Source organism: Ochotona princeps, chromosome 31 (genome assembly GCF_030435755.1).
Source record: "Ochotona princeps isolate mOchPri1 chromosome 31, mOchPri1.hap1, whole genome shotgun sequence".
NCBI classification, from domain to species: domain Eukaryota; kingdom Metazoa; phylum Chordata; class Mammalia; order Lagomorpha; family Ochotonidae; genus Ochotona; species Ochotona princeps.
This window is the reverse complement of record NC_080862.1, coordinates 926,808-946,448: the sequence shown is the minus strand read 5'-3', so window position 1 is coordinate 946,448 and position 19,641 is coordinate 926,808. Positions and strand designations below refer to the sequence as shown.

At 52.2% G+C, this 19,641-nt stretch overlaps 1 protein-coding gene across 3 annotated transcripts in view; it reads right to left on the bottom strand.

Moving 5' to 3' along the window:
- Positions 1-19,641, bottom strand: part of SMC5 (structural maintenance of chromosomes 5) — a 78,580-nt gene that overhangs the window by 25,538 nt on the left and 33,401 nt on the right. For all 3 annotated transcript variants that reach the window (XM_058657357.1, XM_058657358.1, XM_058657359.1), the window contains 2 exons: positions 17,493-17,616; positions 16,378-16,500 (listed from right to left, as the gene is read on the bottom strand). In XM_058657357.1, coding sequence (XP_058513340.1) covers positions 16,378-16,500; positions 17,493-17,616 — 247 coding nt within the window. The remainder of the gene's footprint in view (positions 1-16,377; positions 16,501-17,492; positions 17,617-19,641) is intronic.

Genomic DNA, 19,641 nt, shown 5'->3' with positions numbered 1-19,641 from the left:
TCTCACAGCACCACTCACTCCTCTCTCACAGCACCACTCACTCCTCTCTCACAGCACCACTCACTCCTCTCTCACAGCACCACTCACTCCTCTCTCTCACAGCACCACTCACTCCTCTCTCTCTCACAGCACCACTCACTCCTCTCTCTCACACAGCACCACTCACTCCTCTCTGCTCTCACAGCACCACTCACTCCTCTCTCACAGCACCACTCACTCCTCTCTCACAGCACCACTCACTCCTCTCTCTCTCACAGCACCACTCACTCCTCTCTCTCACAGCACCACTCACTCCTCTCTCTCACAGCACCACTCACTCCTCTCTCTCACAGCACCACTCACTCCTCTCTCACAGCACACTCACTCCTCTCTCTCACAGCACCACTCACTCCTCTCTCTCACAGCACCACTCACTCCTCTCTCTCACAGCACCACTCACTCCTCCTCTCTCACAGCACCACTCACTCCTCTCTCTCACAGCACCACTCACTCCTCTCTCACAGCACCACTCACTCCTCTCTCACAGCACCACTCACTCCTCTCTCTCACAGCACCACTCACTCCTCTCTCTCACAGCACCACTCACTCCTCTCTCACAGCACCACTCACTCCTCTCTCACAGCACCACTCACTCCTCTCTCACAGCACCACTCACTCCTCTCTCACAGCACCACTCACTCCTCTCTCACAGCACCACTCACTCCTCTCTCTCTCACAGCACCACTCACTCCTCTCTCTCTCACAGCACCACTCACTCCTCTCTCTCACAGCACCACTCACTCCTCTCTCTCACAGCACCACTCACTCCTCTCTCACAGCACCACTCACTCCTCTCTCTCACAGCACCACTCACTCCTCTCTCTCACAGCACCACTCACTCCTCTCTCTCACAGCACCACTCACCTCCTCTCTCACAGCACCACTCACTCCTCTCTCTCTCACAGCACCACTCACTCCTCTCTCACAGCACCACTCACTCCTCTCTCTCTCACAGCACCACTCACTCCTCTCTCACAGCACCACTCACTCCTCTCTCTCTCACAGCACCACTCACTCCTCTCTCACAGCACCACTCACTCCTCTCTCTCACAGCACCACTCACTCCTCTCTCACAGCACCACTCACTCCTCTCTCTCTCACAGCACCACTCACTCCTCTCTCTCACAGCACCACTCACTCCTCTCTCACAGCACCACTCACTCCTCTCTCACAGCACCACTCACTCCTCTCTCTCACAGCACCACTCACTCCTCTCTCACAGCACCACTCACTCCTCTCTCTCACAGCACCACTCACTCCTCTCTCACAGCACCACTCACTCCTCTCTCTCACAGCACCACTCACTCCTCTCTCTCACAGCACCACTCACTCCTCTCTCACAGCACCACTCACTCCTCTCTCTCACAGCACCACTCACTCCTCTCTCTCTCACAGCACCACTCACTCCTCTCTCACAGCACCACTCACTCTCTCTCTCACAGCACCACTCACTCTCTCTCTCACAGCACCACTCACTCCTCTCTCACAGCACCACTCACTCCTCTCTCTCACAGCACCACTCACTCCTCTCTCACAGCACCACTCACTCCTCTCTCTCTCACAGCACCACTCACTCCTCTCTCACAGCACCACTCACTCCTCTCTCACAGCACCACTCACTCCTCTCTCTCACAGCACCACTCACTCCTCTCTCACAGCACCACTCACTCCTCTCTCTCTCACAGCACCACTCACTCCTCTCTCACAGCACCACTCACTCCTCTCTCACAGCACCACTCACTCCTCTCTCACAGCACCACTCACTCCTCTCTCTCTCACAGCACCACTCACTCCTCTCTCTCACAGCACCACTCACTCCTCTCTCTCACAGCACCACTCACTCCTCTCTCACAGCACCACTCACTCCTCTCTCACAGCACCACTCACTCCTCTCTCACAGCACCACTCACTCCTCTCTCTCACAGCACCACTCACTCCTCTCTCACAGCACCACTCACTCCTCTCTCTCTCACAGCACCACTCACTCCTCTCTCACAGCACCACTCACTCCTCTCTCACACAGCACCACTCACTCCTCTCTCACAGCACCACTCACTCCTCTCTCACAGCACCACTCACTCCTCTCTCTCTCACAGCACCACTCACTCCTCTCTCTCACAGCACCACTCACTCCTCTCTCACAGCACCACTCACTCCTCTCTCTCTCACAGCACCACTCACTCCTCTCTCCACAGCACCACTCACTCCTCTCTCACAGCACCACTCACTCCTCTCTCTCTCACAGCACCACTCACTCCTCTCTCTCACAGCACCACTCACTCCTCTCTCACAGCACCACTCACTCCTCTCTCACAGCACCACTCACTCCTCTCTCACAGCACCACTCACTCCTCTCTCACACAGCACCACTCACTCCTCTCTCACAGCACCACTCACTCCTCTCTCACAGCACCACTCACTCCTCTCTCTCACAGCACCACTCACTCCTCTCTCTCACAGCACCACTCACTCCTCTCTCACACAGCACCACTCCTCTCTCTCTCACAGCACCACTCACTCCTCTCTCTCACAGCACCACTCACTCCTCTCTCACAGCACCACTCACTCCTCTCTCTCTCACAGCACCACTCACTCCTCTCTCTCACAGCACCACTCACTCCTCTCTCTCACAGCACCACTCACTCCTCTCTCTCACAGCACCACTCACTCCTCTCTCACAGCACCACTCACTCCTCTCTCTCACAGCACCACTCACTCCTCTCTCTCACAGCACCACTCACTCCTCTCTCTCACAGCACCACTCACTCCTCTCTCACAGCACCACTCACTCCTCTCTCTCACAGCACCACTCACTCCTCTCTCACAGCACCACTCACTCCTCTCTCACAGCACCACTCACTCCTCTCTCACAGCACCACTCACTCCTCTCTCTCACAGCACCACTCACTCCTCTCTCTCACAGCACCACTCACTCCTCTCTCTCACAGCACCACTCACTCCTCTCTCTCACAGCACCACTCACTCCTCTCTCTCACAGCACCACTCACTCCTCTCTCACAGCACCACTCACTCCTCTCTCACAGCACCACTCACTCCTCTCTCTCACAGCACCACTCACTCCTCTCTCACAGCACCACTCACTCCTCTCTCACAGCACCACTCACTCCTCTCTCTCACAGCACCACTCACTCCTCTCTCACACAGCACCACTCACTCCTCTCTCACAGCACCACTCACTCCTCTCTCTCACAGCACCACTCACTCCTCTCTCTCACAGCACCACTCACTCCTCTCTCTCTCACAGCACCACTCACTCCTCTCTCACAGCACCACTCACTCCTCTCTCACAGCACCACTCACTCCTCTCTCTCACAGCACCACTCACTCCTCTCTCTCACAGCACCACTCACTCCTCTCTCTCACAGCACCACTCACTCCTCTCTCTCTCACAGCACCACTCACTCCTCTCTCACAGCACCACTCACTCCTCTCTCACAGCACCACTCACTCCTCTCTCTCACAGCACCACTCACTCCTCTCTCTCACAGCACCACTCACTCCTCTCTCACAGCACCACTCACTCCTCTCTCTCACAGCACCACTCACTCCTCTCTCTCACAGCACCACTCACTCCTCTCTCACACAGCACCACTCACTCCTCTCTCACAGCACCACTCACTCCTCTCTCTCACAGCACCACTCACTCCTCTCTCTCTCACAGCACCACTCACTCTCTCTCTCACAGCACCACTCACTCCTCTCTCTCACAGCACCACTCACTCCTCTCTCTCACAGCACCACTCACTCCTCTCTCTCTCACAGCACCACTCACTCCTCTCTCTCACAGCACCACTCACTCCTCTCTCTCACAGCACCACTCACTCCTCTCTCTCACAGCACCACTCACTCCTCTCTCTCACAGCACCACTCACTCCTCTCTCACAGCACCACTCACTCCTCTCTCTCTCACAGCACCACTCACTCCTCTCTCACAGCACCACTCACTCCTCTCTCACAGCACCACTCACTCCTCTCTCTCACAGCACCACTCACTCCTCTCTCTCACAGCACCACTCACTCCTCTCTCACAGCACCACTCACTCCTCTCTCTCACAGCACCACTCACTCCTCTCTCACAGCACCACTCACTCCTCTCTCTCACAGCACCACTCACTCCTCTCTCACAGCACCACTCACTCCTCTCTCTCACAGCACCACTCACTCCTCTCTCACAGCACCACTCACTCCTCTCTCTCACAGCACCACTCACTCCTCTCTCTCACAGCACCACTCACTCCTCTCTCACAGCACCACTCACTCCTCTCTCACAGCACCACTCACTCCTCTCTCACAGCACCACTCACTCCTCTCACACAGCACCACTCACTCCTCTCTCACAGCACCACTCACTCCTCTCTCACAGCACCACTCACTCCTCTCTCACAGCACCACTCACTCCTCTCTCACACAGCACCACTCACTCCTCTCTCACAGCACCACTCACTCCTCTCTCACAGCACCACTCACTCCTCTCTCACAGCACCACTCACTCCTCTCTCACACAGCACCACTCACTCCTCTCTCACAGCACCACTCACTCCTCTCTCTCACAGCACCACTCACTCCTCTCTCACAGCACCACTCACTCCTCTCTCACACAGCACCACTCACTCCTCTCTCACAGCACCACTCACTCCTCTCTCTCACAGCACCACTCACTCCTCTCTCACAGCACCACTCACTCCTCTCTCCACAGCACCACTCACTCCTCTCTCACAGCACCACTCACTCCTCTCTCACACAGCACCACTCACTCCTCTCTCACAGCACCACTCACTCCTCTCTCACAGCACCACTCACTCCTCTCTCTCTCACAGCACCACTCACTCCTCTCTCACACAGCACCACTCACTCCCTCTCTCTCACAGCACCACTCACTCCTCTCTCACACAGCACCACTCACTCCTCTCTCTCCACAGCACCACTCACTCCTCTCTCACAGCACCACTCACTCCTCTCTCTCTCACAGCACCACTCACTCCTCTCTCTCACAGCACCACTCACTCCTCTCTCTCACAGCACCACTCACTCCTCTCTCTCACAGCACCACTCACTCCTCTCTCTCACAGCACCACTCACTCCTCTCTCACAGCACCACTCACTCCTCTCTCTCTCACAGCACCACTCACTCCTCTCTCACAGCACCACTCACTCCTCTCTCACAGCACCACTCACTCCTCTCTCTCACAGCACCACTCACTCCTCTCTCTCTCACAGCACCACTCACTCCTCTCTCTCACAGCACCACTCACTCCTCTCTCACAGCACCACTCACTCCTCTCTCACACAGCACCACTCACTCCTCTCTCACACAGCACCACTCACTCCTCTCTCTCTCACAGCACCACTCACTCCTCTCTCACAGCACCACTCACTCCTCTCTCACAGCACCACTCACTCCTCTCTCTCACAGCACCACTCACTCCTCTCTCACAGCACCACTCACTCCTCTCTCACCAGCACCACTCACTCCTCTCTCACAGCACCACTCACTCCTCTCTCACAGCACCACTCACTCCTCTCTCTCTCACAGCACCACTCACTCCTCTCTCTCACAGCACCACTCACTCCTCTCTCTCACAGCACCACTCACTCCTCTCTCTCACAGCACCACTCACTCCTCTCTCTCACAGCACCACTCACTCCTCTCTCACAGCACCACTCACTCCTCTCTCTCTCACAGCACCACTCACTCCTCTCTCTCACAGCACCACTCACTCCTCTCTCACAGCACACTCACTCCTCTCTCACAGCACCACTCACTCCTCTCTCTCACAGCACCACTCACTCCTCTCTCACAGCACCACTCACTCCTCTCTCTCTCACAGCACCACTCACTCCTCTCTCACAGCACCACTCACTCTCTCTCTCACAGCACCACTCACTCCTCTCTCTCACAGCACCACTCACTCCTCTCTCACAGCACCACTCACTCCTCTCTCTCACAGCACCACTCACTCCTCTCTCTCTCACAGCACCACTCACTCCTCTCTCTCACAGCACCACTCACTCCTCTCTCACAGCACCACTCACTCCTCTCTCTCACAGCACCACTCACTCCTCTCTCACAGCACCACTCACTCCTCTCTCTCACAGCACCACTCACTCCTCTCTCACAAGCACCACTCACTCCTCTCTCTCTCACAGCACCACTCACTCCTCTCTCACAGCACCACTCACTCCTCTCTCACAGCACCACTCACTCCTCTCTCTCACAGCACCACTCACTCCTCTCTCACAGCACCACTCACTCCTCTCTCTCACAGCACCACTCACTCCTCTCTCTCACAGCACCACTCACTCCTCTCTCACAGCACCACTCACTCCTCTCTCACAGCACCACTCACTCCTCTCTCTCTCACAGCACCACTCACTCCTCTCTCTCACAGCACCACTCACTCCTCTCTCACACAGCACCACTCACTCCTCTCTCACAGCACCACTCACTCCTCTCTCACAGCACCACTCACTCCTCTCTCACAGCACCACTCACTCCTCTCTCACACAGCACCACTCACTCCTCTCTCACAGCACCACTCACTCCTCTCTCTCTCACAGCACCACTCACTCCTCTCTCACAGCACCACTCACTCCTCTCTCACACAGCACCACTCACTCCTCTCTCACAGCACCACTCACTCCTCTCTCACAGCACCACTCACTCCTCTCTCTCTCACAGCACCACTCACTCCTCTCTCTCTCACAGCACCACTCACTCCTCTCTCACAGCACCACTCACTCCTCTCTCTCTCACAGCACCACTCACTCCTCTCTCACAGCACCACTCACTCCTCTCTCACAGCACCACTCACTCCTCTCTCTCTCACAGCACCACTCACTCCTCTCTCTCACAGCACCACTCACTCCTCTCTCACAGCACCACTCACTCCTCTCTCACAGCACCACTCACTCCTCTCTCACAGCACCACTCACTCCTCTCTCACACAGCACCACTCACTCCTCTCTCACAGCACCACTCACTCCTCTCTCACAGCACCACTCACTCCTCTCTCACACACAGCACCACTCACTCACTCCTCTCTCACAGCACCACTCACTCCTCTCTCTCACACAGCACCACTCACTCCTCTCTCACAGCACCACTCACTCCTCTCTCACAGCACCACTCACTCCTCTCTCTCTCACAGCACCACTCACTCCTCTCTCTCACAGCACCACTCACTCCTCTCTCACAGCACCACTCACTCCTCTCTCACAGCACCACTCACTCCTCTCTCACAGCACCACTCACTCCTCTCTCACAGCACCACTCACTCCTCTCTCACAGCACCACTCACTCCTCTCTCTCACAGCACCACTCACTCCTCTCTCTCTCACAGCACCACTCACTCACTCCTCTCTCACAGCACCACTCACTCCTCTCTCACAGCACCACTCACTCCTCTCTCTCTCACAGCACCACTCACTCCTCTCTCTCTCACAGCACCACTCACTCCTCTCTCTCAGCACCACTCACTCCTCTCTCTCTCACAGCACCACTCACTCCTCTCTCACAGCACCACTCACTCCTCTCTCTCTCACAGCACCACTCACTCCTCTCTCTCACAGCACCACTCACTCCTCTCTCACAGCACCACTCACTCCTCTCTCTCACAGCACCACTCACTCCTCTCTCTCTCACAGCACCACTCACTCCTCTCTCTCACAGCACCACTCACTCCTCTCTCACAGCACCACTCACTCCTCTCTCTCACAGCACCACTCACTCCTCTCTCACACAGCACCACTCACTCCTCTCTCTCTCACAGCACCACTCACTCCTCTCTCACAGCACCACTCACTCCTCTCTCTCACAGCACCACTCACTCCTCTCTCTCACAGCACCACTCACTCCTCTCTCACACAGCACCACTCACTCCTCTCTCTCTCACAGCACCACTCACTCCTCTCTCTCACAGCACCACTCACTCCTCTCTCACAGCACCACTCACTCCTCTCTCACAGCACCACTCACTCCTCTCTCTCACAGCACCACTCACTCCTCTCTCTCACAGCACCACTCACTCCTCTCTCACAGCACCACTCACTCCTCTCTCTCACAGCACCACTCACTCCTCTCTCACACAGCACCACTCACTCCTCTCTCACAGCACCACTCACTCCTCTCTCTCTCACAGCACCACTCACTCCTCTCTCTCACAGCACCACTCACTCCTCTCTCTCTCACAGCACCACTCACTCCTCTCTCACAGCACCACTCACTCCTCTCTCACAGCACCACTCACTCCTCTCTCTCTCACAGCACCACTCACTCCTCTCTCTCACAGCACCACTCACTCCTCTCTCTCACAGCACCACTCACTCCTCTCTCTCTCACAGCACCACTCACTCCTCTCTCACAGCACCACTCACTCCTCTCTCACAGCACCACTCACTCCTCTCTCTCACAGCACCACTCACTCCTCTCTCTCACAGCACCACTCACTCCTCTCTCACAGCACCACTCACTCCTCTCTCACACAGCACCACTCACTCCTCTCTCACAGCACCACTCACTCCTCTCTCACACAGCACCACTCACTCCTCTCTCACAGCACCACTCACTCCTCTCTCACAGCACCACTCACTCCTCTCTCTCTCACAGCACCACTCACTCACTCCTCTCTCACAGCACCACTCACTCCTCTCTCACACACAGCACCACTCACTCACTCCTCTCTCACAGCACCACTCACTCCTCTCTCTCTCACAGCACCACTCACTCCTCTCTCTCAGCACCACTCACTCCTCTCTCTCTCACAGCACCACTCACTCCTCTCTCTCACAGCACCACTCACTCCTCTCTCTCTCACAGCACCACTCACTCCTCTCTCACAGCACCACTCACTCCTCTCTCTCTCACAGCACCACTCACTCCTCTCTCACAGCACCACTCACTCCTCTCTCACAGCACCACTCACTCCTCTCTCTCACAGCACCACTCACTCCTCTCTCTCTCACAGCACCACTCACTCCTCTCTCACAGCACCACTCACTCCTCTCTCTCTCACAGCACCACTCACTCCTCTCTCACAGCACCACTCACTCCTCTCTCTCTCACAGCACCACTCACTCCTCTCTCACAGCACCACTCACTCCTCTCTCTCTCACAGCACCACTCACTCCTCTCTCACAGCACCACTCACTCCTCTCTCTCTCACAGCACCACTCACTCCTCTCTCTCACAGCACCACTCACTCCTCTCTCACAGCACCACTCACTCCTCTCTCACAGCACCACTCACTCCTCTCTCACAGCACCACTCACTCCTCTCACACAGCACCACTCACTCCTCTCTCACAGCACCACTCACTCCTCTCTCACAGCACCACTCCCTCCTCTCACACAGCACCACTCACTCCTCTCTCACACAGCACCACTCACTCCTCTCTCACAGCACCACTCACTCCTCTCTCACAGCACCACTCACTCCTCTCTCACAGCACCACTCACTCCTCTCTCACACAGCACCACTCACTCCTCTCTCACAGCACCACTCACTCCTCTCTCTCTCACAGCACCACTCACTCCTCTCTCACAGCACCACTCACTCCTCTCTCACACAGCACCACTCACTCCTCTCTCTCACAGCACCACTCACTCCTCTCTCTCACAGCACCACTCACTCCTCTCTCACAGCACCACTCACTCCTCTCTCACACAGCACCACTCACTCCTCTCTCACAGCACCACTCACTCCTCTCTCACACAGCACCACTCACTCCTCTCTCACAGCACCACTCACTCCTCTCTCACAGCACCACTCACTCCTCTCTCTCTCACAGCACCACTCACTCCTCTCTCACACACAGCACCACTCACTCACTCCTCTCTCACAGCACCACTCACTCCTCTCTCACACACAGCACCACTCACTCACTCCTCTCTCACAGCACCACTCACTCCTCTCTCACAGCACCACTCACTCCTCTCTCTCTCACAGCACCACTCACTCCTCTCTCTCTCACAGCACCACTCACTCCTCTCTCTCTCACAGCACCACTCACTCCTCTCTCTCACAGCACCACTCACTCCTCTCTCTCTCACAGCACCACTCACTCCTCTCTCACAGCACCACTCACTCCTCTCTCTCTCACAGCACCACTCACTCCTCTCTCACAGCACCACTCACTCCTCTCTCACAGCACCACTCACTCCTCTCTCTCACAGCACCACTCACTCCTCTCTCTCTCACAGCACCACTCACTCCTCTCTCTCACAGCACCACTCACTCCTCTCTCACAGCACCACTCACTCCTCTCTCACACAGCACCACTCACTCCTCTCTCACACAGCACCACTCACTCCTCTCTCTCTCACAGCACCACTCACTCCTCTCTCACAGCACCACTCACTCCTCTCTCACAGCACCACTCACTCCTCTCTCTCACAGCACCACTCACTCCTCTCTCACAGCACCACTCACTCCTCTCTCACACAGCACCACTCACTCCTCTCTCACAGCACCACTCACTCCTCTCTCACAGCACCACTCACTCCTCTCTCTCTCACAGCACCACTCACTCCTCTCTCTCACAGCACCACTCACTCCTCTCTCTCTCACAGCACCACTCACTCCTCTCTCTCACAGCACCACTCACTCCTCTCTCACAGCACCACTCACTCCTCTCTCACAGCACCACTCACTCCTCTCTCACACAGCACCACTCACTCCTCTCTCACAGCACCACTCACTCCTCTCTCTCTCACAGCACCACTCACTCCTCTCTCACACACAGCACCACTCACTCACTCCTCTCTCACAGCACCACTCACTCCTCTCTCTCTCACAGCACCACTCACTCCTCTCTCTCAGCACCACTCACTCCTCTCTCTCTCACAGCACCACTCACTCCTCTCTCTCACAGCACCACTCACTCCTCTCTCTCTCACAGCACCACTCACTCCTCTCTCACAGCACCACTCACTCCTCTCTCTCTCACAGCACCACTCACTCCTCTCTCACAGCACCACTCACTCCTCTCTCACAGCACCACTCACTCCTCTCTCTCTCACAGCACCACTCACTCCTCTCTCTCACAGCACCACTCACTCCTCTCTCACAGCACCACTCACTCCTCTCTCACAGCACCACTCACTCCTCTCTCACAGCACCACTCACTCCTCTCTCACAGCACCACTCACTCCTCTCTCACAGCACCACTCACTCCTCTCTCTCACAGCACCACTCACTCCTCTCTCTCTCACAGCACCACTCACTCCTCTCTCTCACACAGCACCACTCACTCCTCTCTCTCTCACAGCACCACTCACTCCTCTCTCACAGCACCACTCACTCCTCTCTCACAGCACCACTCACTCCTCTCTCTCTCACAGCACCACTCACTCCTCTCTCTCACAGCACCACTCACTCCTCTCTCTCACAGCACCACTCACTCCTCTCTCTCACAGCACCACTCACTCCTCTCTCACAGCACCACTCACTCCTCTCTCTCTCACAGCACCACTCACTCCTCTCTCTCACAGCACCACTCACTCCTCTCTCACAGCACCACTCACTCCTCTCTCTCACACAGCACCACTCACTCCTCTCTCACAGCACCACTCACTCCTCTCTCTCACACAGCACCACTCACTCCTCTCTCTCACAGCACCACTCACTCCTCTCTCACAGCACCACTCACTCCTCTCTCACAGCACCACTCACTCCTCTCTCACAGCACCACTCACTCCTCTCTCACACAGCACCACTCACTCCTCTCTCTCACAGCACCACTCACTCCTCTCTCACAGCACCACTCACTCCTCTCTCTCTCACAGCACCACTCACTCCTCTCTCTCACAGCACCACTCACTCCTCTCTCTCACAGCACCACTCACTCCTCTCTCACACAGCACCACTCACTCCTCTCTCTCTCACAGCACCACTCACTCCTCTCTCACACAGCACCACTCACTCCTCTCTCTCACAGCACCACTCACTCCTCTCTCACAGCACCACTCACTCCTCTCTCACACAGCACCACTCACTCCTCTCTCACAGCACCACTCACTCCTCTCTCTCACAGCACCACTCACTCCTCTCTCTCTCACAGCACCACTCACTCCTCTCACAGCACCACTCACTCCTCTCTCACAGCACCACTCACTCCTCTCTCTCTCACAGCACCACTCACTCCTCTCTCACAGCACCACTCACTCCTCTCTCACAGCACCACTCACTCCTCTCTCACAGCACCACTCACTCCTCTCTCACAGCACCACTCACTCCTCTCTCACAGCACCACTCACTCCTCTCTCACAGCACCACTCACTCCTCTCACACAGCACCACTCACTCCTCTCTCACAGCACCACTCACTCCTCTCTCACAGCACCACTCACTCCTCTCTCTCTCACAGCACCACTCACTCCTCTCTCTCACAGCACCACTCACTCCTCTCTCACAGCACCACTCACTCCTCTCTCTCACAGCACCACTCACTCCTCTCTCACAGCACCACTCACTCCTCTCTCTCACAGCACCACTCACTCCTCTCTCACAGCACCACTCACTCCTCTCTCTCTCACAGCACCACTCACTCCTCTCTCTCTCACAGCACCACTCACTCCTCTCTCTCTCACAGCACCACTCACTCCTCTCTCACAGCACCACTCACTCCTCTCTCACAGCACCACTCACTCCTCTCTCACAGCACCACTCACTCCTCTCTCTCTCACAGCACCACTCACTCCTCTCTCTCTCACAGCACCACTCACTCCTCTCTCACAGCACCACTCACTCCTCTCTCTCACACAGCACCACTCACTCCTCTCTCTCACAGCACCACTCACTCCTCTCTCACAGCACCACTCACTCCTCTCTCTCTCACAGCACCACTCACTCCTCTCTCACACAGCACCACTCACTCCTCTCTCACACAGCACCACTCACTCCTCTCTCACAGCACCACTCACTCCTCTCTCACAGCACCACTCACTCCTCTCTCTCTCACAGCACCACTCACTCCTCTCTCACAGCACCACTCACTCCTCTCTCTCTCACAGCACCACTCACTCCTCTCTCACAGCACCACTCACTCCTCTCTCACAGCACCACTCACTCCTCTCTCTCTCACAGCACCACTCACTCCTCTCTCACAGCACCACTCACTCCTCTCTCTCACACAGCACCACTCACTCCTCTCTCTCACAGCACCACTCACTCCTCTCTCTCACAGCACCACTCACTCCTCTCTCACAGCACCACTCACTCCTCTCTCACAGCACCACTCACTCCTCTCTCACAGCACCACTCACTCCTCTCTCTCTCACAGCACCACTCACTCCTCTCTCACAGCACCACTCACTCCTCTCTCACAGCACCACTCACTCCTCTCTCTCTCACAGCACCACTCACTCCTCTCTCACAGCACCACTCACTCCTCTCTCACAGCACCACTCACTCCTCTCTCTCACACAGCACCACTCACTCCTCTCTCTCACAGCACCACTCACTCCTCTCTCACAGCACCACTCACTCCTCTCTCTCACAGCACCACTCACTCCTCTCTCACAGCACCACTCACTCCTCTCTCACAGCACCACTCACTCCTCTCTCACAGCACCACTCACTCCTCTCTCTCTCACAGCACCACTCACTCCTCTCTCACAGCACCACTCACTCCTCTCTCACAGCACCACTCACTCCTCTCTCTCACACAGCACCACTCACTCCTCTCTCTTACAGCACCACTCACTCCTCTCTCACACACACACTGCTTTACAGTAGGGTACTAAGATAACCAAGTTCTCTTTGTATTTGCTTACCCTGTATACGTTTATCCCCTTTTTGTAAAGCTTCCACGTAGTCTAACTTGACAATAAATTTACTCATTTTAATTGTACAGTTCAACAACTGTTGGCAAACTTGCAGCGCTATGTATTCATGACCAGCAAAATTTTATATTTCCAAGATCTTCCTCTCTGTCTCTCCTCCTCTCCGTATATTTGACTTTGCAATAAAAATAAAAACAAATCATAAAAAATTTGTATTTCCACCACAGAATATACGCCTTGTATCCATCAACACTTTATTTTACATCTTTCTGGATATATCTTTTAGGCATACCTCTCATACTCAATGACACACTATATAGTGTTGGAATTTACTTAAAAGAAAAAAAAAAAGGATCTTTATAAAAGAGGAATTATATTCAGTTACATTTAACAGTATAATTGATGGTCGACATTAATTTTGTCACTATATTATATTTTATTAATTTGTATGTCTCATATGCTTTCATATTTGTAAATAAAATATCTTTTCTTTAGTTGTGTGATCTTCTCAGAAAACCTCATTTGAACGACAGATGTAAACTATTTATCCACGGCTTCCCTCTGGCTTGGACAGGCAGCAGCTGGAGCCAGAGATTCATTCCGCTGCTGTGGCAGGACTTTCACTAGCTTAGTCACCACCTCACGCCTCCCAGATTGCACCTTAGCGGGAGCTGCAGTCGCGAGCAGAGCTGGGACTTGCACTCCAGCCCTCAGATGGACATGGGCACCAAGGCGCTGAATCCATTTACCTGGATGAACTCAGATGGACATGGGCACCAAGGCGCTGAATTTACTTAATGTGAGGCATTTTACTGCTCTGCCACCTGCTATGTTTATGGTGGGGTATATAATAAGGATTTTATTTTTTATTCTAAAAGTTATCCTTGACATAATAATATTACATGAGGTATTATACGTAGAATATTGTTATGTCCTTACCAGCTCTGTAAGAGGTAGTATCTACTGGGTCCCTATTGTAAAGATTATTCAAATTCTCCTGTATTTCCTTCTCCCAAAGCACCTAACATGAAGCAATATTCTTTTATTTATCCATAATACATATACACGGCAAGTCAGCAAACAATCTATTTTACTTTGCTTGGCCCCCTTGTTGCACAATTCAGAGTTCTGCTTTAGTTACAGTCAGGCACAGTACCACACAGTACACATTTTAGTGTCTCCATTAACTACCATTTGGCTCTACTTCTCAAGAATTAGCTTTGTTCCACAAAGAAGGTTCAATGGATCTGCCAATTTACAGTGCTGGACCACTCCAGCACTGTCCCAATTCTCTGGAGTCCACAGGTTGCCTGCTGGTGTTGGGCGCTCTCCAATCGGTGTGCTGAGCTTTCTACACTTAACCAAGGCCTCCTCCCACTGCAGATAAGAACACCCGTGCAACCTGATCCCGGGTTCTCTAACCTCCTCCTTGGTGATATCACCATAGTCTTGCTGCTGGGGCTGCTTTAACTCACCCACTGCTGTTTTAGAGTTTCCAGCTGCCACACAAAAAGGAATTCAGTTGACTTTTATTCTAAATCTCATGAAATTGAGTGATAGCAGAGCCTTTGTCATTCACAGTCCCTTGGATCACATCTGAGTTGATGCTAAGACTATGAATCAACATACCAGTGGGCAATGGTGACAAAGAAAACGCTATGATTAAAGTGCTGGGTCTTTGACTGATAACAGTCTGGGAAAGAACTGGAACCAGACCTCAACCACACGGACAATGATCCAATCAAGCAGCCTGTGCAGTAGGGCTGCAACAGAACCCCTGGGCAACACAACTTGGTAGAGCATCCTTGTTGGACACACAGACGGGTCAGGAGGGCTACACTTTGTTCCACGGGGAAGGGGCAGACTCTGTGCTTCCTTTTTCCAGGCTCCTTTGCATCTGAATAGTTCTGATCTGTACCCTTTACAACAAAGCTACAGTCCTACATTCAGTGTTTTTCTGAGAATGTCATGGGCCTCTGAATTCACAGCCAGCTGGTCAGAAGTGCAAGAAGTTTCTGTGGCCCTCTGGATTTGCAGCTCCTCCCTCATTAGAGCAGTCTAAGATCTTAACTAGTCAAGTTCACCAATTAACTTCAAATGCTCAACAGCGTAGCAGTAATGTAAGACTATGATAAGGAGGCCTTAAAAGTTACTTTTTGGTATATGCTGTCGGTTAGTTTATGGATGTCAATAATGCTAATTGTATTTTTATTTTATGGAAATCATTTGGGAAATCCAAAGGATCTCATTACCAGTTCTTTCCTGGGTTCTAAATTAATCCGGTCTCTCATACTTTCTTCCCGCTACACGCTATCTGATATTTATCAATTCACAATCAGATATTAACAGATTAAATTGTCAAGATTATAGAGTTGCTCTAATGTGACCTCAAGTTTACGTTCTCAGTAGCTGTATGCATTAAGTTTGTAAATTCAATTGTATACAACAAACTGCGTATTGCAAGTGGGGATATATGACATGTTTTCAAACTGACCGGAAGCTTGAATCTCAACACCAGAAACAAAAGCACATCTCTTACCTCAGTGACACGTAGTTGTGATGACACAGCCATATAATCCGATTCTAATTTATTCTTCTCAGAGATCATTGTAGTATTTTGAAGAATTAAATTAACTTTTTGTATGTGCAACGAAGTACAAATCTAGGGGGAAAATCCTTAATAGGTTAGTGTTTAAGTTGTCCATGTTTAAGAGTTAAGAGAAACTTCTAAAATAAGTTAAATTATAAATCATGTAATCCACAAAAATGACATTTCCTCTTGTGAATGAAATTCTCTCATACAGCATTAAAACAGAATTGAAAGCAAAATGTTGATTCTCCTCTACTTGAAAGAGAGGGCTTCTTCACTCCCAGCCAGGGGCTCAGCCCTGGAGTCAGCAGCCAATCCCAGCAAGGGCCAGGGGCCCAGCCCTCGAGTCACCAGCTGTTGCCTTGCAGCAGGAACACAGATCGGAAGCAGAGGAGCCAGCACTCCGTTTGGGGATGCAGGTGCCACAAGAGGCAGCTTAACCTGCAGTGCCACAAAGGCAACTGACAGAATTTTCCTGCTTTTTAAAATTCCTCTGGAATAAAATAATCAATCAGCGCTTTTAATCTAATGAGAAAATTTCAGTAACTGAGCAAACTAAAACTGATGACAAAAATTTCTCACCTATATAACTAAAACACCAAATTTATTCATCACAATCTTCCCTCCGATAACCAATTAAAACATCTCTCAGGGACTACCCACTGTGTCAGAGTAAGGAAAGCCGCTGCCCACCACCCCTTGTGGGCAGCAGTTGGTGTCCCAGCTTTGTGCTAACTCTCCTGGGAAGGCAGCTGAGGATGGCCCAAGGGCTGGCCCCCCCCCCCACACACACACGCAGTAGACCTGGGAGAAGTTCTGGGCTCCTGGCTCAGGCAAGGCCAGTCCACAGGCAGGTCATGCAGCCATTCAGGGAGTAAATCTGCCGACAGAGTGCTTCTCATCCTGTCTCTGCCGCTCTCTCTCACCACTTTTCAAATAAATAACTAAAGTTAACTTAAAAAAAAAAAAGACCAACAACAACAACAACAAAAAACCCCAGATTTGAGTATCTGAATTACCTGCAATAAAAAAGTAATTGGTAAAATCAAGAAAATGTGCCTTACCTTTACTAGGTTTGTTAATTCAGTAACAAGTTTTGCCTTTTGAATATTTATTTCTTTGATTTTGGTAGCCGCTTTTCTTTCTTCCTCTTCCAGGTTGCAGGTATCCTGCTCCATCAGCTTTAAGCTGTGTGACAGACACAATGTTGAAGGGTCAGAATCAGACGCGAGGACAGAACCCTCAGGGCCCTGCAGTTCTCAGGGACACACCCGCAATGCTACCAGACACAGCAATCAGGCAGGATTAGACAGTGTTCCAGCCTGCTCCAACTAACGGCGGTGCTAATGTTACACGTTCTGGGGTCAGACACTAACAGCAGTCTCCCATGCTTCGGTTTCCTCATCTGTGGACTGCACAAAGTACGAGTACTGGGCCTGAAGTGCTAGTCTAGTGGCTAACACCCACACCTTGCAAGTGCCGAGATCCCGTATGGGCACTGGTTCGTGTCCCGGCAGCCCCACTTCCCATCCAGCCCCCTGCCTGTGGCCTGAGAAAGCAACTGAGGACGGCCCAAAGCCCTGGGACCTGCACCCATGTGGGAGACCTGGAGGAATCTCCTGGCTCCTGACTGGCTCAGCTCCAGCCATTGCAGTCACTTGGGGAGTGGACCAACAGACGGAAGATCTTTCTCTCAGTATCTCCTCCTCTCTGTATATGACTTTCCAATAACAATTTTAAAAAATAAATAAATCTTTAAAAAAAAAAGTAAGAGTACTTCCCTGTGGGGCTGTGAAGACAACAACATACTCAGTACAACGCCTAGCCCATAACTAACCAATGTAAGCCTTCTCTGCTGTATGAAACACAGCCCTGATCAACTAGGTAAAAAATGAAAATAAAGCACAACACAATAATTTTAAAATATTAGGTTCCTTTTGCAAAACATTAATTTACACAGAAGCAGAAGGGACTTGGGGGAGGGAAGGGACAGAGAGAAAGAGAGAGAGAGAGAGAGAGAGAGAGAGAGAGAGAGATGGAATGATTGAGGACAAACTCATCCCCAAGTTCACTGGCCAAACACCTGCAAAGGCCAAGAATACAGCCGACCGAGTGTTCACCAGGAGCTGAGACCTAAGTGGTAAGAAGCCAGCTATCCTGTGCCTTCCCGAGTCTGCATCAGCAGAAGGCTGGGCTCCACACTGAACCAAGGCACACAGATGTGAGGTGGGGCAATGCCCGTGCTAGTCAGCTAACGACACTGTCGGCTAGTACAGGAAGCTGGTGTGGAAGCAGTGATAAACATGAATGCACAATGCAGGAAACGCGTGAGGACTGAGCAAGGGGAGAGCTGGAATGCACAGAACAAGACAAGAATCTAATCATAAAAGATAGTCTAAAAAATCTCTTGAACTAGTCTTTAGTGAGTAATGCTAAGAAGTCCTGCCAGAGACCAAAGTGATCAGAAGGCAGGAAAAGAAGCAGTGTGCTGAGAGCAGGTGTTTTAAACAGCTTTCCTGCAAAAATATGCAGTGGTTCTCCAGAAAGGCTTTGTGCTTTGTACAATGCTGAAGAGAAGTAAATGATTAGTTCAAACTAAAGAAAAAGGTGTAAAGTTGGAATTCTAGAAAGTTAGATTTGCTATGCAACCCAAGTGCATAATTCATGTTCTGAGTAAGAGTTCACGGACAGTTAGAACAAAGTGCACGTGTGCGCATTCCACTCAATGAACCGCCACCTGTGACTAAAGGCATGTGTCCTCATCTCCATCTTTATAGAACAGAGAAGCAGTTGCGAAGCAGTGACAACCAAAAGGACTGAGCTGTGTCATGACAGGATATGGGAAAGGCATTGAAAAAAAGTCATAGCACTTTTCCCTAACGACAAACTCCACTAGCTTTTACTCTATCACATACATTCCAGTTTCTGTAACACAGCTAAATTCAAAACCCTAGTGTACAAAATCAGCAAAACCTTCTACTCCTTACTGCTTTCCTCCAGAGCTGCTGGCTTTGTCTTCATCTGCTTCCTACCATGTCAGGCACACGGCGCACGGACACGCAAGCACAGTGCACAAAGCCCTAGGATGTCCACTGTCATTTCAAGGCGATCCGTGAGGCCAGGCCTCTCCTCAGGCTCCCCTCTCACTGTGCTCTGTGTTCTTGCTGGTAACGGCGCAAGGCAAAGCAAACTGACAGAGCAGGATCACAGTGC